Source organism: Ammospiza nelsoni, chromosome 19 (assembly GCF_027579445.1).
Source record: "Ammospiza nelsoni isolate bAmmNel1 chromosome 19, bAmmNel1.pri, whole genome shotgun sequence".
Classification (NCBI taxonomy): domain Eukaryota; kingdom Metazoa; phylum Chordata; class Aves; order Passeriformes; family Passerellidae; genus Ammospiza; species Ammospiza nelsoni.
Genome location: NC_080651.1, coordinates 11,334,333 through 11,357,860, shown reverse-complemented (window position 1 = coordinate 11,357,860; position 23,528 = coordinate 11,334,333). Strand labels below are relative to the sequence as shown.

Sequence of the window (23,528 nt, the reverse complement as noted above, 5' to 3'; positions counted from 1 at the left end):
ATTCATAAACCACGGAGGCTCCACCCCCTCCTGAGCTCTGAGCTCCTATTGGCTCAGGGGAGCCCGGCTCCACCCAATCGGAGAGGGGAACCTCGGGAGGGGCGAGGCCAGAGCTGAGCGCTGCGTTATGATTGGTCAGAATCGTCCCCAAATTTGCATCTCATAGGGACCGCCACCCTCGGTCCCAGTGCGGGATGATGGGGGGCGGTCCTGGGATGGGGATTGGGGGGTACGGGAAGTCCTGGGGGTCCTGGGATCGGAGGTTGGGGGTGCGGGGGGCCAGGGGGTTGTGGGGTGGTCTTTGGGAGCGGGGGTGTCTTGTGTGTGGGGTGCAAAGGGGGGTCCTGTGCTCAGGGAAGGGGTACGAGGCACCACACTCCTCCCAGTCCGACCCTGGCCCCAGGGGCACCCCAAATTCCCCTTGTCCCCCTCGATGGCTTCAGGGCCGGGGTTGGAGGGGCGGTCAGGTCTCTCTCCCGTTCCGGGACCCCCAGTGATGGATCTGCTCCCCCAGAAGTGCCCGAGGCGTGTGTGGGATCCCGGGGGTCCCACCTCCCCGACCCTGCAATTCCCGGAACCCCAGCAAGATCCCGAGCGCAGCCCGAGGGAGGAGAAGGGGGGGATGGGGGGAGCCCAGGGGTGCCAATTAACTGCAAATTAGCTCCGGTTCATCAGCAGGAGGTCCCGTCCATCCACGTCCCCCGCGGAACTGAGGCATCGATCGGCTGCAGCTGCTGCTCGAGCGCCTTAACCCTTTCCCAGCCCGATCCCCTTTGTGCTGCTGGGGCGGTGGGATTTCTCTGGGCCCCCTTTGCTCCCCCTGCCCGGGTTCCCGCTCCCCAAACCTGCGGGACAGGGACTGTCACCCCAGTGCCACCCGCCGGGCGTGCAGTGCCACCTTCCCTGGGTACCGTGTTTGCCGGGGACATACCGCTGTCCGTGTGTCCCGGTCAGTGTCCGTGTGTCCCTGCCGGTGTCCGTGTCCTGTGCGGGCTCCGTGTCCCTGCCCGTGTCCCGGTCCCCGCGGGCACCCGCAGCATGGCACAGCCTCCCGGGGCGCGGGGCACGGGGCGGAGGGAGCGCGCCGTGGGCAGAGCCGCGGGCTGGGCACGGGGACGTCACCGGCCCTCGGAGGCCGGAAGGGTCACCTGGGCAGCTCCGGTGGCCGTGACAGAGCTCGTCCCCACCCCAGAGCAGCAGGGATGGCGCTCCGGGGGCAGCTGGGCCGCTGCCGCCTCTGGGGACAGGAGGAGCGGGTGTGCACAGCGTGTGACGCGAGTGCACACGGGCGTGAATCCGTGCGCGCTGCCTGCGTGTCCCTGCCGGGCTCTGCCCAAGTGCCCATTGCCCGTCACCGTGCCTCAGTTTCCCCAGCAGCACGGGGGGGGGCCCCGCTGTCCCCTGCCGGTCCCTGGGTCCGGCTCCGTCTCTCCGGTGCCCCCCAGCCCGCGGGGCGATGCCCTGGCACTGCCGCCCGGCACCGGTCGCTATGGTGAGCCAACCCTCAGCCGCAATCTCCTCACCGCTCCCTCACCTCGCCGCACACTGGCAGGTGTCACCCTGCCCCCTGGCGACCTCCAGCACCAGCCCCACGCTCCCCCGTGTCCCCCCGCGGCCCTGAGCAGCCCAACACGGGGGTCCCGGGCTGTGGCCGCCGCCCGGGCTGGCACGGTGCCCCTGGAGCGCCGGGCACACGCTCCGCAGGCTGTTGTTTATCAGGCGCTGGTGAAATGAGGCGTCGGAGGAGGCGCTGAGCCGTGAACGGGCTGTGCCGCGGCGGGGCCCGGTCCCCGCGGCCCCACGGTGCAAGGACACCCCCCCGGGCCGGGGGCTCTGCTGGCACCGCGGCTTTGGGGGTCCCCAGGGCCGAGCATCGCCCCCTGCCCGTCCCTGCAAGGGGCCTGGGGCTGCTCGGTGTCTTGTGCGGCGTGTCCGCGCCCAAGGGTCAGGGACAGATGGCGATGCCACCCCCTCGGCAGCTGCTGCAACATCTGCCCACGCCCAATATCTGGAAGCGCGTCTAAGCCCGCGTTCAGAGGGCTGTGCAGGGCACGGGGCTCCTCGGCAGCGGGTAAGGGGCTGCTGTGCCCTTGCGGGTTGTGCTGCTCCTCTGTGGGATGTGTCCCTGCCAGGGGTCCTGCTCCTGTGTCCCCAGGGGTCACAGCCCCGGTGACATCGGCACCATTGGCCGACACCCGCTGTCCCTTCCCTGCTCACCAGCACCGCCCCATCCCGATGCTGTGCTCTGGGGCTTTGGGGGGCCCCAGCCCCGCGGTGAAGCCCCCCAGGAGGCGTCGGGGCGGGCGGGGGGCCAGGGAGGCCGCACAGGGCGCCCGGGCGGCCTCTTGGCTGCAAAGGCTGGGAAAAGGGCAGGCAGTTCCTGCCGGCAGCGCGGATGCCATGGTGATGGGCCGCTGCCGGCATGAATACCCATGAGCCGGGGGGAGCGGGAGGCCACCGAGCTGTGCCCTGAATGCAAAGCCCCCGGCACAAAGCGCCGCGGCCGCGCGTGGGCTCCGTGCGGCGGTGCCGGCGGCTCCGGGTCCCGCACGGCGCCGTCCCCGCTGCGGAGCGCCCGGGGGCGCGGGGCCGGGGCCGGGGCTCCCGGTGGGATGCGGGGGGGCTGGAAGCCGTTCCCGTGGCAACGGCCGGTCCCAGTTTCCACCAATCGATGCGGCGGCGCGGGCCCGCGGGCCGGGAGGGCGCGTGGCCTACATAAGCGGCGGGCGCGCAGCGTGCGCAGCACCCGGCAGATGCGCCTGCGACGCCATGGCCAGGCTGACGGGCACCCGGCCCGCGGCCACCCGCCGCTGGGGCTCTGCCGCCGCCTTCCTCCTCCTCCTCCTCACCGTGCAAGCCGGTAAGGGCGGCCGTGGCGCGGGGGAAGGCGCGGAGGGTCCCCGAGGCGCGGGCAGCGCTGCCCTCGCCGGGTGCCGGGGTGCGGCTCGGCGGCTGATGGAGAGCGGAGCGCGGCTCTCCGCTGCCCTCGGGGTGCCCGAGGGGATGGAAGTGGCTCCTGGGCGTGCTGAGCTCTCGGAGCAGGGTTGTGCTCGCTGGTGGGTACCCCGGGAAGGGCTCCGTGCCGCGGGGTACAGGGCGCCTGCTCCCCTTCCTCATCCCCCGGCCTTAAGCCGGCGCTGGGAAGGGTAATCCGTCGGCAAGACGGGATTTGAGAAGGAAGATGGATTTGAGACAGACGGGGCCAAATTCCGCCTGCGGGAAGGATGCTCGAGGAGCGGGTGGGACTGGTGTCAGGAGGGAGAAGAGGAGGGGAAGGAAAGATCCCAGTGCCCACAGGAGCATGGAGACCCCTGTTCCACATTCCCAGATCCCTCTCCAGTCCCTGTTGGGATCCCAACACAGACCTGAAGTGACACCAGGGCAGCTGGTGACCCCAGGCTGCTCGGGACCCCGTTCCTGGCTGCAGGGCAGAGCGTGCCTGGCTCCCCACACCCAGGGGCTCTCTGTCCCCCCACGTATCCATCAGGGATGTGAGGGTTCAGGGCAATGCCCGGGGCTCCCTCTGCCCACAGCGGGGTTGGGATCAGGACAGGCAGACCGGGCTGAGAGCCAGTGCCGCCGGCACCCGGCCATTTCCCAGCACACCCCAGCCTGGGACATGGTGGTCCCAGCCCTTCTGCTGCAGAAAGGCAGTTTTTTGGCTCTCGGGGACACAAATGTCCCCACGTTCTTTATTCCCCCACACTCCCTTGGCACCAGCAGCCCTTTGGCACTGGAGGAGCGGAGGCAGGAGGTGCACAGCACCCGGTAACCCCAGCCCACCTCAATGCCTGGCACTGGGGTGCAGCTCTGGGACGGTCCCATCTCCCCGCAGCCCAAAAGGCCGACTTTAGCGGGGACTCCACGGCCGCCACCATCAACCACTCGCTGACGCTGCTGCAGCGGCTGCAGGAGCTGCTGCAGAACGGCAACGGCAGCGACTCGGTGCTGCGGGTCCGCTCGGCCGCCTCCGACGAGCCCAAGGTGTTCCACACGCACCAGCTGCTGCTCAGCCTCCAGAGCGAGGTCTTCGAGAGCCTCCTGCGCAACCAGAGCGTCGTGACCCTGTACGAGCCGCCCGAGACCGCCGCGCTCTTCGAGAAGTTCATCAGGTGCGTGGGGATGGGGAGGAGAGGAGGGTGCTGCTCTCTTGGGAACCATGGGGAGCTCCATGGGATGGGGATGGCCACAGGGATGCAGCCAAGGATGGGAATGTTCCCTTGGAACCACAGCGAGCTTGTGGGATGTGCAGTTTGGGAGGGATGTGCGTTTTGGGGGGATGTGCACTTTGGGAGGGATGCAGCCCAAGAGGGAGGATTCCTCTCAGGATCTCCCAAGAAGGAGATCCTGTGGGATGAGTGTACTTGGATGGATGCAGCCAAACAAGGTGGGTGCTCCACTTCATGGGATGCAGCCAGAAAAGGAAGATGCTCCGCTGGTGACCATGGAGATCACGTGGAATGGGAAGGGAGCATCCAAGGAGGGGGTGATGCTTCCCTGGAAACCCTGGGGACCCCATGGGGTGGGAATACTCATTGAAAAGCAGAGGCTGCTCCCTTGGGAACTGAGCTGCCAGGGATGGATGTCCCCAACGTCACCACCCCCTGCTCTGCCCCAGGTACCTGTACTGTGGCGGGGTCTCCATCCTGCTGCACCAGGCCATCCCCATGCACCAGCTGGCCAGCAAGTACCGGGTCTGGGGGCTTCAGCGCGGCGTGGCCGAATACATGAGGACCCACCTGGCCAGCGAGTCCAGCCAGGGCCACGTGGTGGGCTGGTACCACTACGCCGTGCGCGTCGGGGACGCGGCGCTGCAGGAGAGCTGCCTGCAGTTCCTGGCCTGGAACCTGTCGGCGGTGCTGGGCAGCGCCGAGTGGGGCTCGGTGAGCGTGGAACTGCTGCTGCTGCTGCTGGAGCGCTCCGACCTGGTGCTGCACAGCGAGCTGGAGCTCTACACCGCCGTGGAGGGCTGGCTGAGCCGGCGGCAGCCCGAGGCGCCCGTGGCCGAGCGGGTGCTGCGCGCCATCCGCTACCCCATGATCGCGCCCAGCCAGCTGTTCCGGCTGCAGGCGCAGTCGGCCGTGCTGGCGCGGCACCGCGCCGCCGTGCAGGACCTGCTCTTCCAGGCCTTCCAGTTCCACGCCGCCTCCCCGCTCCACTTCGCCAAGTACTTCGACGTCAACTGCAGCATGTTCCTGCCCCGCAACTACCTCGCGCCCAGCTGGGGCTCCCAGTGGGTCATCACCAACCCGGCGCGCGACGACCGCAGCACCAGCTTCCAGACGCAGCTGGGGCCCAGCAGCCACGACGCCGGCAAGAGGGTGACGTGGAACGCGCTCTTCTCGCCGCGCTGGCTGCCCGTCAGCCTGCGCCCCGTCTACTCGGACTCGGTGGCGGGCGCCGTCCAGCCCGTGCGCGTCGAGGACGGGCGCCCGCGCCTCGTCATCACCCCGGCCATGAGCAGCCCCGACTTTGCCGGCGTCAGCTTCCAGAAGACCGTGCTGGTGGGCGTGAGGCAGCAGGGCCGCGTGCTGGTCAAGCATGCCTACAGCTTCCACCAGAGCTCGGACGAGGCCGCCGATTTCCTGGTGCACGCCGACCTGCAGAAACGCACCTCCGAGTACCTCATCGACAACTCCCTGCACCTGCACATCATCATCAAGCCCGTCTACCACTCCCTCATCAAGGTGAAGAAGTAACGAGGTGTAGCTGGGTGCTGCTGTGCTGACCCCAGCACCATGTGGGGAACGCTTGGTCCTGTAGGTAGATGGGGGTCCCCTCGCTGGGGGGCTCCAGGACTGAGCTCTGCGCTGCCCACCCCTCCCTGAGTGTTCCCCTGCCATGTCCCGTCCCCATCGCTGTCCCTGGGGATGGAGGATGCTGGGAGTGCCCCAGACCCATGTAGGGGGTGCAGGAGGTGAAATGTGCAGCCCACGGGCACATCACAGACCCCAGTGGGTGTGGGGATGGGGACAGGGACAGCCCATCCTTCCTGTGAGGCAGCCCCAGGGTCCCTCTGTGTGTGCAGCTGGGTCCAGCTCAGGAGCAAACAGAGCTGCCCAGTCTGGGAGTGAGGGGCCCGTCAGCCTCCCCCAGTGGAGGAGGGTTGGGGGACACTGTCCCCACTGGCGGTGGCAGCTGCCCCATCCCCGTCCAGGTACCCCCACCCCTTTCCTAATAAAGCAGAAAATGAGTGTGGGATGTGTGGGGCATCTTTGGGGTGACACTGCTCCCCAGCCCAGCTCCTTCTGATGGAACTCCTGGGAAGGAGAGCACCCATCCAGGCATGGATGCATTTCCCTGTGTAGATGTGGGTCCCTGCTTGGTGTGGGTTTGGGGGGTGATGGCCCCTGAACCCTGTCCTGGCACTGCTCACCCACAGGTGGGTTCAGCCCCTGAGCAGAGCCTGGGGAAGGGTCCTGCTGGGGGCTCCCCCTCAGCCCACAGAGAGCCACCCGTGTGATGTCCCCGTCGCTGTGACAGTGCTGCTGGCAGCTCGTTAATGATTAATTAAGGGGGTGAGGAGTCGGGATGGCTGCCAGCTCTACCAGCAGGGCTGTGTTTACCCAGCACTGATAACCCAGCCCTGGGCTGCTCCTGTGGGGACACAGAGCCCAGAGGGGACTGGGGCCCCAGCTGCCACCAGCCACCCTGCTGTGCCCTGCTGGGGACACTGAGGGACACCCTGTGCTGCCGTGGCTGCTTGGCTGTGCTCAGCCACCAGCTTTGAGTGTCCTGGGCCAAGGAAAGGACAGGAGGAGCAGGAGGACGAGACTTTCCCACTCTCTGCTCGACCCTGCTGTGACAAAAGAGGAAATGTGATGTGGAAAGCACAGGTTTATTCACACCAAAGGAAATAAGGATGCAAAGGCCAGGGAGCAGCTGTGGGGTCAGGGTCCTCCACTTGCCACCCCAGGAGGGCAGAGAGCCCAGGAGAGCTGCCTGGCCTGGGGACAGTGGCTCTGTCCCTGCAGCAGCTCTGGCATGGAGGGGACAGGAAGGTGCAGCCGGAGCACACTGACCTTGGCATCCTCCTCCTCCTCCTGCTAGCTTTGCTCCTCTGCAGCTGCCTCCTCCTCTTCATCCTGACAGACAGAGGTTCACCCTGAGGTTCACCCTGTGCCCTGCCCTTGCTGGGGTCCCTGCCGTGGTGGCCAGGCTGTCCCATGCCCGTTACCTCTCCGGGCGCTTCCAGGCCTCTCCTCCGCCGCTCTGCCTTGATGCTGGCGAGGAAATCTTCTCGAGCCTGCTGGAAGGTCTGCACTGCATCCTCCTGCTGCTCGGGCTGGGCCCGCAGGTGCTCCTGCTCCCGCAGCAGCCGCTCCTTGTACTTGTCCTGCAGGACCTTCTCCCGCCTGGCCTCCCGCTCGAACATCTGGGGGCACATGTGGGGGCACAGGGGACCCTGTGACACGGCTGGGGACAGCACAGGGCTGCAGGCAGAGGGTGGGCATGCTCAAGGGGCACATACCGTGGAGGTCAGGGTCTTCTCATTCTTGCGGATGGTGCAGAGCCCCGGGGAGAGCTCCAGGAGGGAGACATTGCCCATCTTGGTGGCACAGCCGACGATGCGCCCGTTGTCCTGCGAGCACAGGCTGAGCAGGGGATCGTTGGACACCTGGGGACACGTGGGGGGTGACACTCGGCCCTGGGGTGATGTGAGGGTCCCAGAGGTGCTGGGGACCCACCTTGACGCTGAGGGAAGGCTCCTTCTGGTGGAAGAGGATGTCCCAGATGTCCAGGACGCCGTCTGACCGGACGGTGAAGAACACGGCCGGCTTCACGGGGCTCCAGCACGTGTTCATCAGGTAGGAGCTGTGGTACCTTCCAGCAGAGCCAGCCCTCAGCCACGCTGGCACTGCCCTGCCTCGGGCACAGCCCAGGGCTGACCAGACCCCACTGCCACCCGCCCTGGGGATGGTTTCTGGCCGACTAAAGGCCCTCTAGTACTTCTCTAAAGGAGACCTACCTGGTCTCCATAATTGAGGATGAATCCATGAGCTCCTCGGTCCAGATCCGAGCAGTCCAGTCACCAACTGACAGGAAGACTTTGGGGAAGAAGGGGTTCCTGGTCACCCTGTAGACAGCTCCAATGTGGCTTCTGAAGATGTTGGCGATTTTCTCAGGTGGTGTCTTGGCATCACGATTGCAGGAGATGATGATGCCCTGCTCTGTGCCCACCAGGAACTTGGTGGGCTGGGGGTGGGAGCAGGAGGGCGCAGCTGTCAGCAGCATGGAGACCCCACGGTGTGAGAGGCAGCAGGGGATGCTGCTGCAGCCAGAACCCTGGGACCCACCACCATGGGGGGGTTTAGGGACTGAAATCCCTGGGCTGGGCTCCCCCTCATGCCCAGGCTGGAGTGTGGGTGGTGGGCACAGGGACACTGACCAGGACGGGTGCAAAGTCCAGGGAGCTGGCACCCAGAGCGTCCTTCAGCTGATCTTGCCGGCTGATGTCCAAGACCAGTCTCTCGCTGGGCTGTGACATCTTGCGGATGTCCCACCACAGCACCTGTGGGGACAAGGTGTGGCAGGGGCTCTGGGGCTGCTCCCAGCACGGTCAGAGGTGCTGGCAGTCCTGCAGCTGCCCCGTGCCAGCCTGGGAGAGCTGGATCTTGTGCTGCTGAGGGGCAGGGCAGGCACAGGAAGCTCTCCCAGGAGCCCTGAGGAGCCCCTTGCCCAGCTGCAGCCCCTCACCTGTCCGTCAGTGGAGCCTGAGAAGCACTCGGTGCCCGTTCGGGAGGGCAGCCAGTACGCTCCATACACGGGGTCCCTGTGGCTGAACTCCACAGGGGTCATCTCCATGGGCAGCCCCCCTTTCCTGGTGTCCCAATACACTGGGGAGGAAAAGAGAAACCTGTGCCCAGCTCCTTTCCTTGTCATGGTTCCCCCACTGTCCAAGCTGGAACAGGCAGCAAACCTCACCCAGTGCTTCCCAGAGATCATCCAGGGTGGTGGGAGAGGTGGGAGCACAGCACCCATCCTGCTCATCCCCTGGATCCATCCATCCATCCATCCATCCATCCATCCATCCATCCATCCATCCATCCTTGACAAGATGTCCTCCCCTCCCTGAGTGCCCGCTCAGGTGGGCACACCCCTGCCCACAGGTAAATGCCAGGGCTCCTCCTGCTCTCCCAGAGGCAGCACAGGTCCTGGCAGAGCAGCAGGGCTGGAGCCAGCCTGGAGCAGAGTCCACCCCTCACCTATCTGCCCGTTGTAGCAGCCTCCCAGCATGTGATACCAGTCCTTGGAATTGTACTCCAGGGTCACCACAGGGGACGAGGGCTTGAGGGTGAGTTCTGGGGTGTAGGGTTTTTCTACAAGGAGGGATGAGTGAAAAGCAAAGGGTGAAGCCCCCAAAATTAGCCCCCAACCCCTCCTGCTGTCCCCACCCTGTTCCCTGACACAGCTGTGCAGGAGGAGGTGCCCATGTCACCAGGAGCTAGCCTGGGGACAGACCCTCAATACACAAATCTGCATCCCCACCCTTCTTTTTGTCCTTTTCTCTCCAAAACACACCAGGTGTGAGGCAGGCTTGGACAAATCTCACCCTGGGCTCCTGCTGCCTCTTTCTTCCTTCATTACCAGCTGAACCTCACCAACACCAGCCCCTCATGTGAGGCTCTGCTGCCTGGCAGGCTGGGGAACCATGGAGGGCGATTTCAGTGCTCATTTCCCCCCTCCCAGCTCTCATTTCTCCTGGTTCTGCACTGGGGCTCCCCCAGTGACCCTCCCTAGGGTGCTGCCATCCTCATCCCACTCTCTGAGACACAAAGTGCTCCATCCCCTGTCCCCTGGTGGGTTTGGCCTGGCCCTTACCCACATCCCAGACGTAGGAATCAGAGTTCAGGTTCCTGCTCTCCTGGAAGTCCAGGCTGCAATAAGCCACGGCCACGGCCCTGTTGCCGTCGGGGTGCCAGGAGAGGTGCGTGCACATCCTCCTGGGGTTGTTGGGGTCCCTTTGGGGTGACACACCAGCCAAAATGGGTCAGTTTGCAAATGCCTGGGATGAGCATCTCCCACAGGGAACTGTGGGAACCACAAGGAAACCAATCTGCAGCCCTCAAGCCTTGAGTGCAGGAAATGATTCTCCTGAGGGGTCAGGCGGGGGGAGAAGAGTTGATGATTTCATCCTCTTTCCAGTCATACCTTTCTAAAAATCCAATTATCTTACTGGATCTGACTCCTAAACACCCCTGATGTGGAAATTAACCTTTGAGGCACCAAGCGCAAGGAGGAAAATCCAAAAGCACCATCAGGAGATGCTCAGAGCTGGGTCTGACCCTGGTTCCGCCCCCCAAATCCCCTGGGCAGGGAGGGAGTGGTGGGGCAGGGAGGGTTCAGGTTTGTGGGGCTCTCCGCTCACAAACTGCACCAGAACCACCCCAAACCCACTGGAATTGAACTCCTAATGTTCTCCCATTTTTTATGAAGGTGGTTTGACCCCACTGAGGCTCTGGTGAGTCCCCCCAGCTGTGCTACCTGATGACACAGATGATTTTGGCTGAGGGATGCTCCTCATCCTCGTCTTCCTCCTCTTCCTCCTCAAAATATTCCTCGTAGATGTCGATGGTGTTGTTCTGCTTGATGTAGTGCTCCACCACCTGCAGGGACAGCAGGGCTGTGGCTCTGGGGGGCTCTGGGGGGCCCTGGGGGGCTCAGGGGGTTTGGGAGGAGCAGGGCAGGCTCTTACGAAGCCGAGGCGCTGGATAGTCTTGGTGTAGACCTCTTCCCTCTCCACCTCCTCCCGGTAGCGCGTGGTCAGCTCCTGGTTCTTGGGGTCCACGTGCTTGGGCCAGCCACCCTCCACATGGTTCACACCCCGGATGGTCACCTGTGACCGCTCCGTGTTCACCTGGACATGGGGACACGGGGGGGACACAGGCCCTGAGCCCAAAATCTGCCCATCGCACCATCCATCCATCATCATCCATCCATCCATCCATCCATGGATTCTATCCATCCATCCATCATCCATCCATCCATCCATGGATTCCATCCATCATCCATCCATCCATCCATCATCCATCCATCATCCATCCATCCATCCATCCATCCATCCATCCATCCATCCATCCATCCATGGATTCTATCCATCCATCCATCCATCCATCCATCCATCCATGGATTCCATCCATCATCCATCCATCCATCATCCATCCATCCATCCATCCATCCATCCATCCATCCATCCATCCATCATCCATCCATCCATCCATCCATCCATCCATCCATCCATCCACCCATCATCCATCCATCATCCATCCATCCATCCATCCATCATCCATCCATCCTTCCATCCATCCATCCATCCATCCATCCATCCATCCATCCATCCATCCATCCCTCCATCCATCATCCATCCCCCCTGAGATGTCCCCTCTTCCCTGTGAGGGGGTGTCCCTGTACCTCATGCCCTGCCAGGACAGGACCCTCCTGCACCGCGAAGTCCACGGGGTCCTGGGGGATGAAGTCTTCGGCCAGGGCAGGGTCGGGTGGGATGTTCACGGTGACCTCGGCCAGGAGGTCTGAGAAGACGCAGGGGCGGCCGAACTCGCTGCGCTTGCGCGAGTACTCGTACTTGATCTCCATGGTGGGAGGGGATGGAAAGGATGGTGGGACCAGGGACAGAGGGCAGGCCCTCCAAGGGAACCCCAAAAAGGACGGGGGGCCTCAGGGATGGAGAGCTCCAATGGGGATGGAGGGCCTTGGGGAAGCCCGAAAGGAAACAGAGGCCTCAGGGTGGAGGAGAGAGTTCCAAAGGACAGCGGGAGGTGCTGAGAGGATCCCAAAAGGGAGTGGGGGGCTCTGAGAGGATCCCAAAAGGAAGTGGGGGGCTCTGAGAGGATCCCAAAAGGGAGTGGGGCTCTCAGGGATGGAGAGCGGGATCTCGGGGAGCTCCAAAAGGAGAGAGGGTTTCAGGGATGAAGGAAAAGGAAAAAAGGAATGGGAGCCTCAAGGAGACCCAAATGTGAACAGAGAGCCTGGAGAGGGAGGATGCTGAAAGAGACAGGGAACCCTAAAAGGAAATGGGGTCTCGGATGGAGGACCCCAAAAGGGAGAGGGGACCCTCCAGAGCCCCAGAAGACTGTGTAGGCCTTGAGAATGTCCCAAAAGGGAACAAGAAGCTCAGAGAGTCCCAGACGATCCCAAAGGGAACAGGAACCTCGGCAAAGCCCAAACGGGAGCAGGGATCCCATGCAGAGAGGACCTTGAGAGGGCCTCAAAGGGCAGCAGGAGCCTCAGGGAGCCCCAGAGAGGAGCTGAGCCACAGGCACGGAGCGAGGAAGCGCCTAGGGTGAGCACGGAGCCCGCGGAGGCCCCGGGACCCTGGTGCGGCCTGGTCCCGTCCCGCTCCCGGGGAGGCCTGACCGGGGACGCGTTGCCGTTGCCAGGCAACGGCCTGAACCCCATCATGTGACACTGTCACGTGACGCTGACCTCACCACAATGGCTGCGGCGTCACGTGACCGCCGCCATGTTGGGAAGGTCAACTCAAAACTGCCCCAAACACTGAATTAACCACCCAAAAAATGATTATCAACCTCCAAAAATCCCGTACGGGAGACAGTAATTTAGTCCAAGTTTTTATTATCTTTCCTCCCAAAAGGGCACAAACAAATCCAGCCGGACTCCAGCCCCCAGCCGGAGCCCTTCGGTTAGTTCACATGCGGTTACAACAGCTCTTCTACCAGTACCGTTACATGGAAACGTTAAAAGCCAAAGAAATAAAAAAATCCCTCGGGATATTCCCCAAGGGGAGGGATGCTAGTCACGGGGAACATGGGGAGGGGAGTCAGGGATGTCCTGGCCCTGGAGGGGCACACACCACTGCCCTGCCTGCACCCTTTGGGGTCTGGGTGGATGGGGCAGGGGGTCCATCCCTGCTCCAGGGGGAAGGGGCCTTTTCTGGGGCCCCTGTGCCAAAGGGCAGCCCAAAGGGGCAGGTTCAGCTCTCCCAGCTCCCCACCCTGGAAATGCTGGCTGAGCCTTCAGGGGTGGCAGGTCCATATTGTCCCTCCCCAGCGATGCCCCAGCAGCTCCTGTCCCTCTCCCAGGGGATGTGTGACCACTCCAGGGCTGCAGGAGGAGGGGAGCCTGCCCCAGCCCACACCTGCCCTGGGGAGCCAAAAAGAGCCTAAACCCACCCCAAACCCCACTGCAGTGACCCCTCTCTGAAACAGAGCCAGCACCTCCCAAACCCTGGGGGGCAAAACAAGGGAAAACCAGCAGGGCCAAAACATCCCAAATCCCTCATCCTGGGAATGCCAGGGGGGCAGGAAAGGGCTAGGGATCACTAGTGGTTGGTGCTGCATTGCTAGGGGAGCCCCAGGGCAGCGTGGTATGGGGTTTGTGCTCCAGAATGTTCCACAGGGACAGGAGGAGCCCCCACAGCCCCTCTGCGCTCCCGGGAGCCCCTAAGGCTGCAGGTGTGGGGCTGTGAGGGCAGGGGGTGCTGGGGGGCTCCAGGTTTGGCCCCCAGCCCCGCCGTGGCTCCTACCCCGTGCTGTGCTGTCCCTCGGGCTCTTTGGTGTCCCCTCCTAGGCCGGGAAGTCGCCGCGGTGCCGGACGTGCTCATCGGTGACCGCCAGGTACGTGGCCCTCATGCTCGGGGAGTACTGCGGGGGAACGCGGGGGTCAGCACCCCAAAACGCCCCGCGCTGCCCCCCAGGGGTGTTCTCGTGGGGGTTCATCCCAAATTAATCTGCCAGGGGGGCATGGAAAGGGTCAGACCCTGCTTTCAGCTCGCTGAGGGCTGGGGGAGACAAGAGCCCCCTCCCCAAGCTAAATCCAGCTCTGCTTTGTCCCTTCCCAGGTGCATCCTCTGCCTTTCCAGCTCCCCAAATCTGCCCCCTCCCCAAACCAAAACCCTTCCCGTCCGTCCAGCTTGACTTTGTTCCTTCCCAGGTTTATCCTTCACCTTCCCAGCTTCCCAAATTCACCCCATATCTGCCCTGGGGGTGTGTCTGTGGGATGAAGCCTCCAGCCCATCCCCAGCATCACATTCCTGCAGGATTTCCCAGCAGGGAGGAACACCCCGGGCAGGCATTAAGGAAGATTATTCCGAGTTTGTTATTCTGGACTCGGAAAGTCTTTCCTCAGGGATCTGAATCCTGGGTGAATTAAACTGTTCAGGGCTGGGAGAAGAGCTCCAATTAATCCCCCCACTCGTGTCCCCTCCCTGGGAGGAGGCTCTGCCAGCTGCCAGGTCTGTGAGATGGGATCCAAGCTTCCACCTGATGGAAAAAATCCTCCCTGGAGGGGAGGGACAGCATTCCTGCCCAGGCAGCATTCCTGGGGCCATATCCTGGCCAGAAGGGGTTTCATTGCTGCAGGGATGGAGACAAGGGACCACCATCCCAACACGTGGGAGCTGAAAATCCTCCTGGCCCTTTGTCCCCCCTCCCTGAGCTCTCTGCACCCCAAAAGCCAGGCAGGAAAAGGGGATGGAGGGAAGTGTGGAAGGGTGAGGAGGGTAGAACCTGGCTGCTGCCCCCGGGATAAGGAGGGAGAAGGAAGTGGCTGAACTTACTCTTGATGGGCAACTTAGCTCCAAAATAATGGATGCAAAAAATTAAAAGAAATCACAAAAAAAAAAAAAAAAAAAAGAAAGGAAAAAAAAAAAAAAAAAAGAAAGAAAAAAAAAAGAAAGGAAAAAAAGACAAGGAATAAAAAATGAAGCAGCAATACCAGACAGGGCAGGATTAACGAGCAAATGGGAATGTGAAGGGATTGTGAGGAGCATCCTCTGAGAGCCAGGATGGAGAGGCAGCACAGGGAAAGGAGGGAGGGGACACGCTCATTTTGGTGCCCCCAAACATGTGGTGGCCGTGCCCCCTCCCCATGGGTGGCCGGGATTTGGGTCAGAGCCGGGCAGGAGCCACCAGGACCCCCCATCCCTGTCCCACCCCGCAGACCCACAGTGACCCCCAGGGTGTCACAAGGCTTTGTCCCCGGTCCCCCATCGTACCGTGGGGGGAGGAGAGCCCCTCCCGATGAGGGGCACGTTCTCATAGCGGGGGTTCCCTCCGAAGAGCACGGCCTGGTTCCTGGGGGGCACAGCGAGACCCCGTCACCCCCTGCCCGGCACAGGGCCACGGCCACGGCACAGGGGGCTCGGGGGGCTCACATGTACTCGGACACGGGGGCGTTGGACACGGTCTGTGCCGCAGGGGGCTGCAGGCTGCTCTGGCTGCCCAGGCTGCTGCTGTAGCTGCAGAAGCTGCGCAGCTGCCCCCGCGGCGGGCGGTGCGTGGCCATGCGCCGCGCCGCGGGGTTGAACGGGTCCTCCTCGTCCATGTCGTCGTAGTCCCGCTCCCTGCGGGGACACAGCAGCGCTGGCATCGCACCCAGGGTGGCAGAGAGGGGCTCTGCTGCAGTGTGTTTTTATACTCTGTAATACTCTGAAGTAGTTTTGTTTTGTATCCCCAAATGGTTTATCCCTGACTGTATCCCCTTCCTTTACCTGTGCAATCCCTCTCTCTGGATGAGATCATCCTCAAACCCCCACCCTGGCTCTCTGTCAATCACTCAGCATCCCATCTCTCCATCTAGAAGCTTCAGTCCAGGATGTGGAGTGATCAGCCAGAGGCCAGGGCTCAGCCCCTAAGCCTTGCCCCATACGCTGCCCTAAACGTCCATGCCCCAGTACCCATCCCTCAGGGTCACTCACTGGTCAGTAAATGTTATCTACTTTAACTGTAACCTTGGCACCTGTCCCGGGGCTCTCATCAGGAGCACCCTGAGGTGTAGGGGCTCCTTTGGGACTCCTGGAATAAAACCTCGGATTAACCCCTGCTAAGAGTCGGCCCTTTATCTTCTACCTGCTGCAAAGGTGACCAGCCCGGGTGTCCTCGGCACCCTCGGGGCACAGAGTGTCGCCCCAGCGTCAGGGACTCAGGACTGGCTGAGGGTTCTTGAGAGGCCCCCAAGGGACAGGGACAGGGCTCTCTGCGCCCAGGGGGAGGGCAGGGGGCACAGGGGGCACACACACCTCCCGGCCAGCTGCTGCCAGGCTCGTGGGGCTGCGCAGATCACCGTGGAGAAGGCGGCGGCCGCCAGCAGCGAGAAGAGCCCCAGGTAGAGCAGCCCCTCCACGCCGTCGTAGCAGATGCCAATGAGGCCATCCAGGTAATCCTGGTGGGACACAGGCAGGGCAGCGCTGGTGGCACCCCAGGGGACCCAAGGCCGGTCCCCAGCCACCCCCTCTCACCTTGTGCAGCCCCCGGCAGTCCAGCAGCGCTGTCAGCTGGTGCAGGCTGGTCTCCGAGGAGTTGAGGAGCTGCTGCACCCCCAGAAGGTCTTTCTGTGATAAAAGGGGGGGTCAGGCAGCTCTGGGGAGCGGAGGGAGGGATGGGGATCCCTGCTCCCTGCTCCTGTACCTCAGCTGTGGGGAAGAGGGGCAGCGCATACTGGATGAGCCCCTGGATCTGGATCTGCATGGTGGTCAGCGAGCGCTGGAACACGGTGAGAGCCTGCAGGGGGGAGTGGGGCACAGTCACGGACCCCCCCCAGCCCCAGGCAGCACCAAAGGGGGTGCCCACCCCCCCTGTACCTGCTGGAAGGGGCTGCTCAGGCTCTGGTCACAGTACAGGTAATAACGAACCACCTCTGCAGAGAGAACGGGAACATCAGCAGGAGCATCCCGGGGCACAGGGAGCCATGGGGGGACAGTGGCAGACCCCAGGTGGGTTTGGGGGTCCTGCCTGTGCTCACTGTCACCTCACAGCCAGCCCTGACCTGCGCTGATCTCATCATCTGTCTGGTTCATGATGAACTTGTCCGGGGCCACACAGAAGTCGCTGGTGCCCTGTGGGGACAGAGGGATGTCACCAATGCCTGCAGTGCCCAGCACAGCCCTGGGCAGCCCTGAGGCCTCTCCCTCCCTCCTGCCCCACTCACCACTGCAGCCGCCGTGTCCACGGCCATGGAGGCCCAGCTGAGGCCCAGCATGAGCAGCCCGCAGCACAGCGTCCTGCAGGGAGAGCAGAGTGGGCAGCACAGCTGGGGGTCCCCGTGAGCCCCCCAAGGCCGTCCCCAGGTACTCACAGGAGCAGGAGGCAGCGGGAGTGCTTGGCCAGCCCCAGGCAGGCCAGCAGGCAGACGGTGAGGACGAGGATGAAGAAGAGCAGGTAAGCCAACCACCTGGGGGCAGAGGAAGGCTGTGTCACACAGGGGCACCTCCCCAGCCCTGCTGGGACATCCCAGGGTGCTGGAGCTCACCTGTAATACTCCACATAGGCCACCTGTCCCGACAGCTCGGTGAGGTCAGCGCTGACGCCCCGCCAGGCTGGCAGCCCCTGGAGCTGCAGGACAATGCTGCCAGCCAGCTGCTGCGTGAACTTGAGGGTCTGCACGTAATCCCCCCGCGAGGCCAGCAGCTCGTTCAGCCGTGCCAGGTGCTGCTCCAGCGCTCCCTGCATCTGCAGCGTGGTGCTGGCAACCTGAGGGCACAGGGATGGTCAGTGCCCTGGGATGGTCAGTGCCCGAGATGGTCAGTGCCCAGGATGGTCAGTGCCCGGGATGGTCAGTGCCTGGGATGGTCAGTGCCCTGGGATGGTCAGTGCCCGGGATGGTCAGTGCCTGGGATGGTCAGTGCCTGGGATGGTCAGTGCCCAGGATGGTCAGTGCCCGGGATGGTCAGTGCCCTGGGATGGTCAGTGCCCTGGGATGGTCAGTGCCCGGGATGGTCATTGCCCCAGTATATTCAGCACCCACCAGCCTGGCAGAGCCCTGTGCCCCATCCCTGCAATGCTTTCCCCAGCAGATCAGCTCCCCCCACCCCTCAGTGCCCTCAGAGCAGCCCTGCCATGGCCCTGACCCAGCCCTGGCGGGGCACAAAGGTCCCATTCTGCGGGGTGACATCACCCTCTGTGCCCGGCCAGCACAGCCACGCCAGGGCTCGGCCGGACGTCCCTCCTGGGGCTCCAACCAAACCCACAGCAGGGACTGAGGCACCCTGGGGCCCTACCAGGGAGTCGATGCCAGTCAGGGTCTGGTTGGCATGATCCAGGGCATAGAGCAGCTGGAAAACGCCGTCGTTGGTCTCGCTGTTCCCGTAGAAGCCGACGCCAACGGCGGCGCTGTGGGCAGAGAGGGGACACTGGTGACAGGGGAGGGACACGCTCACCCTGCCACACCTGCTGGAGAGGGGACACCCCCTGCTTTTGGGGGACAGGGCAGAGACAGAGAGAGGGGCAGGGACAGCAGCATGGTGGGAACCTGCTCCTGCTGGTGACAGGGGCCTGGGGACAGCCAGAGCTGTGCCCTGGAAGCTCCTCCTGGCAAACCCGAGAGATTGAGGGCGGAGGGGCTGGGCCAAGCAGATTAGGGGAATCCGCCGTGGCTGCGATTAAACCTTCGCCTCCAGGGCCTGTGGAGAGCTCCCTGCAGCTGCTGCAGAGGTGGGACAGAGTTGGGATGGAGCTCAGAGCTGGCTCTGAGGACAGAGGTGCCCATGGCCGTGCCCTGGCCGGGCACGTGCCCACAGTGTGCTCACCAAACCCTGGTACAAAAAGAGGCTGCTGGGGGGGTTCAAAGTCCCCGGGAGCTGCAGAATGGATTCCAGCCATGCTGGGAGGGCTGGGGGAGCTGGCTGAGCTCATTAGTGCCGTTTCCCTGTCTCCCTGATTCCCTGCTCCATGCGAGGCTCCAGGCAGCCATCTCGCTCCGCCCCGGCACAGCTCCCTTTGTCTGGAGCCAGGGTCGTGGCCAGGCAGCCAAAGGGGCCCGGGGCCCATCCTGCTCCCCTCCAGCCCACCAATGCTGGGGGACACTCGGGGTGGCTGCCCTGGGCATCCTCCCAGCCACCCCGAACCGAGGGGGGCTTGGGAAGCCCCCAGAGCTGGGTGAGGAAGCGTCCCCTTGTTTAATTGTTGTGGCTGCAATTAAGGTCGGGCACAAGGGAGCTGCCAGCTGGGTCACGCTGCCGCCCGCCATCTGCTCCGGGCTGGGATTAGCGACCGGCCCGGGATTAGCCGGGAATTCTGCACAGCCCTGATGGGGACGGGGACGGGGCCGGGGCCGGGCCGGCCCGCAGCTGCTCCCTGGGGCTGCCCCGGCAGCTGCGCGGGAGGAGGCAGGGATGGATGGATGGATGGATGGATGGATGGATGGATGGATGGAGCACGTTCATTGCACAAATCTAATTAAAGCCACTCGCAAAGGCCGGAGCGCAGAGTCCCTCGGTGACAGGGGGACAGCAGCAGGTCCCTGTCCCCGCGCTCACCAGCAGATGAGCCCGGCGGTGACGGCCATCCAGGTGACACAACACGAGTGGGGCCGCTTGCTCTCGGCGTCCTGCTCCCTCTTGCAGCAGCACAGGCAGATCAGGTAGACGGTGAGGAAGAGGAGGTTGAGGCCGAGGCACACGGCGGCCAGCAAGCCCAGGACAAGCAGCGACTGGCAGGAGAGAGGGGACAGTGTCAGCCGCCGTGCCCGTGACCCGCTCGCGCGGCCGGGATGCGGCGGCGCTCCGCGCCCCACGGGACTGTCACGTGCGGAAGAGGAAGAAGTGTCCCCGTCCCCGTCCCCGTCCCTGTCCCCGTTCCCAGGCAGGGCCCCGAGCCGGGGGTGCAGCGGGGCTGTCGGGACACCGGGACGGCGGCGCTGCCCCCTCCCCGCGCGGGGTCACGCCGGGCCGTGCCCCGCGATGCCGGGCGGCTCCGGGAGCGCGGGGCGGGGGCAGAGGCAGCGGCGGGGCCGGGAGGGGAGCGGCGGGGCCGGGGTGCCGGTGCCGGCCGGCGCGGGCCATGAAAGGCGCTTTGTGCGCCGCGAGATCAGAGCCGGCGCCGGGCAGCGCCGTGGGGGCGGGCGGGGGGCGCGGGGCGAGCGGGACCGGGCGCGGGGGGCGCGGGGAGGGCGCGGGGGGCCCGGGCCGGTACCTGCTGGTAGTCGGGGTCCTGCGGGCGGAAGGTGCTGGGCACGGGCTGCAGGCGGGGGTCGCGGTGCGGGAGCCCGTGCAGCCAGGCCGCCCACCAGGGCGCCAGGTAATCGGCGCGGGCGGGCCCCATGGCGGGCCGGGGTCGCCGCGCTGCCGGGCGGGGGGCGGCGGTGCCGCCACGCCGCGGGCTCTGCCCGCCCGCCCCGCACACGCCCCGGGAGCCGCCCCCCGGTACCGCCCCCCGGTACCGCCCCGAGCCCTGCGCCCCGCCCCGGGCCGGGACAGAGCGCCGAGACAGCGCCGGGACGGCCCCGCGACGCCGCGCCCCGAACCTCGGCCGTGGGGGCACCCACAGCACTGTCAGAGCCCGCTATGGAGGGCACGATGGTGGCACTGGGTGCCAGCCCCAGGGCCCGCAGGGCCTGTCCCCAGCTGTCACCCCAGAGCGAAGGGGCAGCTCCAGGTGCCCACCGGTACCAGAACCGGCCCTCTGCCGGGAGCAGCAGCAGCCCCAGGACCCCAGAGTGGCCCCAGGACGCCGAGAGCGGCTCCCAGGTACCCCAGAGTGGCTCCCAGACCCCCAGAGTGGCCCCAGGTACCCCAGAGTGGCTCCCAGACCCCCAGAGTGGCTCCCAGGTACCCCAGAGTGGCTCCCAGACCCCCAGAGTGGCTCCCAGGTACCCCAGAGTGGCTCCCAGACCCCCAGAGCGGCCCCAGGTACCCCAGAGTGGCTGCAGGACCCCCAGAACGGCTCCCAGGTACCCCAGAGTGGCTCCCAGACCCCCAGAGTGGCTCCCAGACCCCCAGAACGGCTCCCAGGTACCCCAGAGTGGCTGCAGGACCCCCAGAGTGGCTGCAGGACCCCCAGAGCGGCTCCCAGACCCCCAGAGTGGCTCCCAGACCCCCAGAATGGCCCCAGGTACCCCAGAGTGGCTCCAGGACCCCCAGAGCGGCTCCAGGGCCAGGAACAGTGAGTTGTGAAACACCACACGTGACACCAGGAACAGTTTTTTATTTATTTTAACAAACACAGAGACTCCAACAGGTACCCAGCTGCTCCCGGCTCATTTCAGCTCCTTCACGGCAAGACCTGGGAGGAGAGAGAGAGGGGACACATGGACTGGGGGGGCTCGGGCACGGATGGGGGGCCTGGAACCTCCAGCTCCATGGGGACACCAAGCACTGACCCCAGCAAGGCACTGGGGGTGACAAGAACTCCAGGGACCCTTCCAGAGGGGTCTCACAGCCGCCCTCAATCCCAACCACCCCACAGGGGATCGATTCCCAGATACCTGGGGGCAGGGACTGCTTCAGCTTCTCTGCCTTCTCCTTGTCGGTGATGACCAGGGTGTAGAGGTACCGGCTGCAGCGCACCTTGAACTTCACATTGTCCTTGTTCTTCTTGATCTTGACGGCTGTGGGGAGGAGGGGACAGCAGGGACACCCCGGTGTCACCCCTGGGAATCCCAGTGCACGCCCTGTCCCCTGCAGAAACCTCCAGCTCCATCCAGAGGGAGGATAAATCTCTGCCAGTGCTCAACTCTCCCTTGTCACAGGATTCCCGAGGGATTCCTGCCACAGCCAGCTCCAAACAAGAGGAATTAGAGGGGAAAAAACTCTTCCCGTGTTGCTGAACAGTGAGACAAGGCAGCTCTTTGTCTCAATTATCCTCGATTTGTGGTGGCAACAAAAATCTCCTGTTGAGGGTGATGGATGAATCACCTGTGGTGGCACAGCTCCAACGTCCCACATGGCAGCATCCCACAGAGCAGGGGGATGTTTGGGAATTGCTTCCATCCCACAGAGCAGGGGATGTTTGGGAATTGTTTTTGGAGAACAGCACCATCCCACAGAGCAGGGGATGTTTGGGAATTGCTTCCATCCCACAGAGCAGGGGATGTTTGGGAATTGCCTCCAGGGGTTTGGTAAAACCCCCCAGGGCATGCACAGGTGGGAGCAGCGCTCCAGGGACACCCCACAGGAGGGACCAGGCCAGCCCCGACCCCTCGGCATTCCCAGGGCAAGGAGCTCCTCAGTGCCCGCATGGAACTGGAGCCTCCCCCAGGCCTGCCTGAGACCCCCACTCACACTTGGCGTCCTTCCGCCGCGCTGTCAGCAGGAAATCCTTGATCTCCTCAATCTTGCGAGGCTGTGAGAGCAAAAACATTCTCGTGGAATGAAAACCACGGAACGTTCCGCTTGGAAAGACCCCAAAGCTCACCCGTGCCATGGGCAGGGACAGCTCCAGCCTGGGGCTCTCCAGGGATGTGCTCTGAGCACAGAGCTCATTCCACAGAACCCCCAGGGCCCCGCTCACCCACCGCAAGGACCCCCCAAGCCGCCCTCCCTCACTGCAGCCCCCTCCCCTCACCATGGTTCCGGCTCGGCTTCGACAGCTCCAACCTGCGGCACAAACGGACCAAGATGGTGTCAGCGCAGCCCCCCGCCATCGCGTCCGCCGCCCCCCGCCCGCCATCGGGTGTCCCCGCGCTCCCTCCTCTCCCCCAGCCCGCCCCAGGGCCGCCCGGTGCCGCGAGGCCGCGGATGGCGGCGGATGGCGGCGGATTCCCCAGGACCCCCCCAGGTCCCCCGGCCGCCATCGCTCACCCGCAACCGCTGAGAACAAACCGGAAATGAGCGCGGCACTTCCGCATCCGGGACTTTATTTCCTACGGTGCGAGCAGCGGACAAAAAGCATCGGATGGCGGTGGTGCCGCGGGGGCTGCGATGAGCAGGCGGGGGCTCAGCCCCGGTGCGAACGGGACCGGCGGCGGCTGCGGAGGTGATTTCGGGCACCTCCAGCCCCCCGGAGCTGGGCACGGCCGGGAGCTGCCGGGCACGGGGAGCAGGGCGGGCTGCTGGCAGTTTCCCGAGCCGCAGGATCCCTCCGGGCATGATCCGTCCGAGGTTCAGTCCCGGGGAGCCCCGGGAGGTGCCGGCGCTCGGTAACCCGGGCAGGGCTGTAATGGAGCGCTTCTGCCACAAGAGAGAGCTTCGATCTCGCTGAAAAACCCAAAGCCGGGCAAACCACCCCAAAAGACCGCGCAGAATCCTTGGGGATGGGTGTCGAGGAGAAGGAACCCCATCCTGTCGCTGTCCCCATCGCCATGGTGTCACTGTCCCCATCCTATCACTGTCCCCATCCCCATCTTGTCACTGGCTCCATCCCCATCCTTTCAGTATCCCCATCCTGTCGCTGTCCCCGTCCCTGTCCTGTCCCCATCCCCATCCCTGTCCTGTCCCCATCCCCATCCTGTCCCCATTCCCGTCCCCATCCTTTCTCTGTCCCCATCCTGTCACTGTCTCCATCCCCATCATGTCCCCGTCCTGTCCCCATCCCGGCCTTGCCAGGACCTGAGTGGGTTTTGGGCCGTTTTTTGGGGTGTTGAGATGTTCCAAATGAGTTCTGGATGGGGTCCCACCCACCAGTGCTCCCAGTATCACCCCAAGCCCATTAACTGGGGTGACACCCACCCAGGGCTCCCCCAGGAGAGGATTTTGGGGTGGCACCCTTCCCCCTCTCCCCCAAACGAGCTTTTTAATTGTTTGATTTACTCCCCTCCCCTCCGACGGGCTGCTCTACTCCGCTGCCTTTTAATTGCTCCCGAAGCCGAGCGCTTTTTCATGTTTCAGAAATGCTGAA

The 23,528-nt window shown here is 64.2% G+C and overlaps 4 protein-coding genes across 5 annotated transcripts; 1 reads left to right on the top strand and 3 right to left on the bottom strand.

Annotated features, from left to right (window-relative positions):
• Nucleotides 1-2,769: 2,769 nt before the first annotated feature.
• Nucleotides 2,770-5,973, top strand: BTBD17 (BTB domain containing 17). The gene is made up of 3 exons (XM_059485874.1): nt 2,770-2,860; nt 3,836-4,112; nt 4,619-5,973. The coding sequence occupies exons 1-3, from the start codon at nt 2,770-2,772 to the stop codon at nt 5,697-5,699; spliced, it is 1,449 nt and encodes a 482-aa protein (XP_059341857.1). The 3' UTR covers nt 5,700-5,973.
• An 865-nt stretch (nt 5,974-6,838) lies between these two features.
• On the bottom strand, nt 6,839-11,622 carry DNAI2 (dynein axonemal intermediate chain 2). Its single transcript, XM_059485933.1, has 11 exons — nt 11,413-11,622; nt 10,697-10,858; nt 10,486-10,607; nt 9,823-9,962; nt 9,207-9,320; nt 8,698-8,837; nt 8,390-8,512; nt 7,970-8,196; nt 7,689-7,824; nt 7,472-7,618; nt 6,839-7,375 (listed from the first exon to the last, which is right to left on the bottom strand). The coding sequence occupies exons 1-11, from the start codon at nt 11,593-11,595 to the stop codon at nt 6,839-6,841; spliced, it is 2,031 nt and encodes a 676-aa protein (XP_059341916.1). The 5' UTR covers nt 11,596-11,622.
• Nucleotides 11,623-12,577: 955 nt separating this feature from the next.
• On the bottom strand, nt 12,578-20,080 carry TTYH2 (tweety family member 2). The gene is made up of 14 exons (XM_059485749.1): nt 19,887-20,080; nt 19,232-19,404; nt 17,975-18,086; nt 17,227-17,447; nt 17,053-17,148; nt 16,906-16,978; nt 16,744-16,813; nt 16,559-16,614; nt 16,386-16,478; nt 16,217-16,309; nt 15,998-16,140; nt 15,134-15,322; nt 14,975-15,053; nt 12,578-13,622 (listed from the first exon to the last, which is right to left on the bottom strand). Exons 1-14 carry the CDS (start codon nt 20,013-20,015, stop codon nt 13,545-13,547), a joined length of 1,605 nt encoding a protein of 534 aa, XP_059341732.1. The 5' UTR covers nt 20,016-20,080; the 3' UTR covers nt 12,578-13,544.
• Nucleotides 20,081-20,877: 797 nt separating this feature from the next.
• RPL38 (ribosomal protein L38) lies at nt 20,878-22,534 on the bottom strand. 2 transcript variants are annotated; one of them, XM_059485809.1, is made up of 5 exons: nt 22,493-22,534; nt 22,257-22,288; nt 21,974-22,034; nt 21,178-21,300; nt 20,878-20,975 (listed from the first exon to the last, which is right to left on the bottom strand). In XM_059485809.1, exons 2-5 carry the CDS (start codon nt 22,257-22,259, stop codon nt 20,950-20,952), a joined length of 213 nt encoding a protein of 70 aa, XP_059341792.1. In that variant the 5' UTR covers nt 22,260-22,288; nt 22,493-22,534; the 3' UTR covers nt 20,878-20,949. The 2 variants fall into 2 exon arrangements, with proteins under 2 accessions (XP_059341792.1, XP_059341791.1); XM_059485808.1 differs by lacking the exons at nt 22,257-22,288; nt 22,493-22,534 and having other exon boundaries at nt 21,974-22,052.
• Nucleotides 22,535-23,528: the final 994 nt, after the last annotated feature.

Excerpts from the sequence above, each read along its gene's own strand:
- BTBD17 (XM_059485874.1), top strand. The coding sequence starts at position 2,770 with ATGGCCAGGCTGACGGGCACCCGGCCCGCGGCCACCCGCCGCTGGGGC. Across the intron at positions 2,861-3,835 it reads CCTCCTCACCGTGCAAGCCG|CCCAAAAGGCCGACTTTAGC; the intron begins GTAAGGGCGGCC and ends ATCTCCCCGCAG. Across the intron at positions 4,113-4,618 it reads CTCTTCGAGAAGTTCATCAG|GTACCTGTACTGTGGCGGGG; the intron begins GTGCGTGGGGAT and ends GCTCTGCCCCAG.
- DNAI2 (XM_059485933.1), bottom strand. The coding sequence starts at position 11,595 with ATGGAGATCAAGTACGAGTACTCGCGCAAGCGCAGCGAGTTCGGCCGC. Across the intron at positions 9,963-10,485 it reads AAAATCATCTGTGTCATCAG|GGACCCCAACAACCCCAGGA; the intron begins GTAGCACAGCTG and ends GTCACCCCAAAG. Across the intron at positions 7,376-7,471 it reads AGAAGACCCTGACCTCCACG|ATGTTCGAGCGGGAGGCCAG; the intron begins GTATGTGCCCCT and ends ATGTGCCCCCAG.
- TTYH2 (XM_059485749.1), bottom strand. The coding sequence starts at position 20,015 with ATGGGGCCCGCCCGCGCCGATTACCTGGCGCCCTGGTGGGCGGCCTGG. Across the intron at positions 16,814-16,905 it reads TGGACACGGCGGCTGCAGTG|GGCACCAGCGACTTCTGTGT; the intron begins GTGAGTGGGGCA and ends CTGTCCCCACAG. Across the intron at positions 15,323-15,997 it reads TGGCAGCAGCTGGCCGGGAG|GGAGCGGGACTACGACGACA; the intron begins GTGTGTGTGCCC and ends GTGTCCCCGCAG.
- RPL38 (XM_059485808.1), bottom strand. The coding sequence starts at position 22,052 with ATGTTTTTGCTCTCACAGCCTCGCAAGATTGAGGAGATCAAGGATTTC. Across the intron at positions 21,301-21,973 it reads GCGGCGGAAGGACGCCAAGT|CCGTCAAGATCAAGAAGAAC; the intron begins GTGAGTGGGGGT and ends TCCTCCCCACAG. Across the intron at positions 20,976-21,177 it reads GAAGCAGTCCCTGCCCCCAG|GTCTTGCCGTGAAGGAGCTG; the intron begins GTATCTGGGAAT and ends CTCTCCTCCCAG.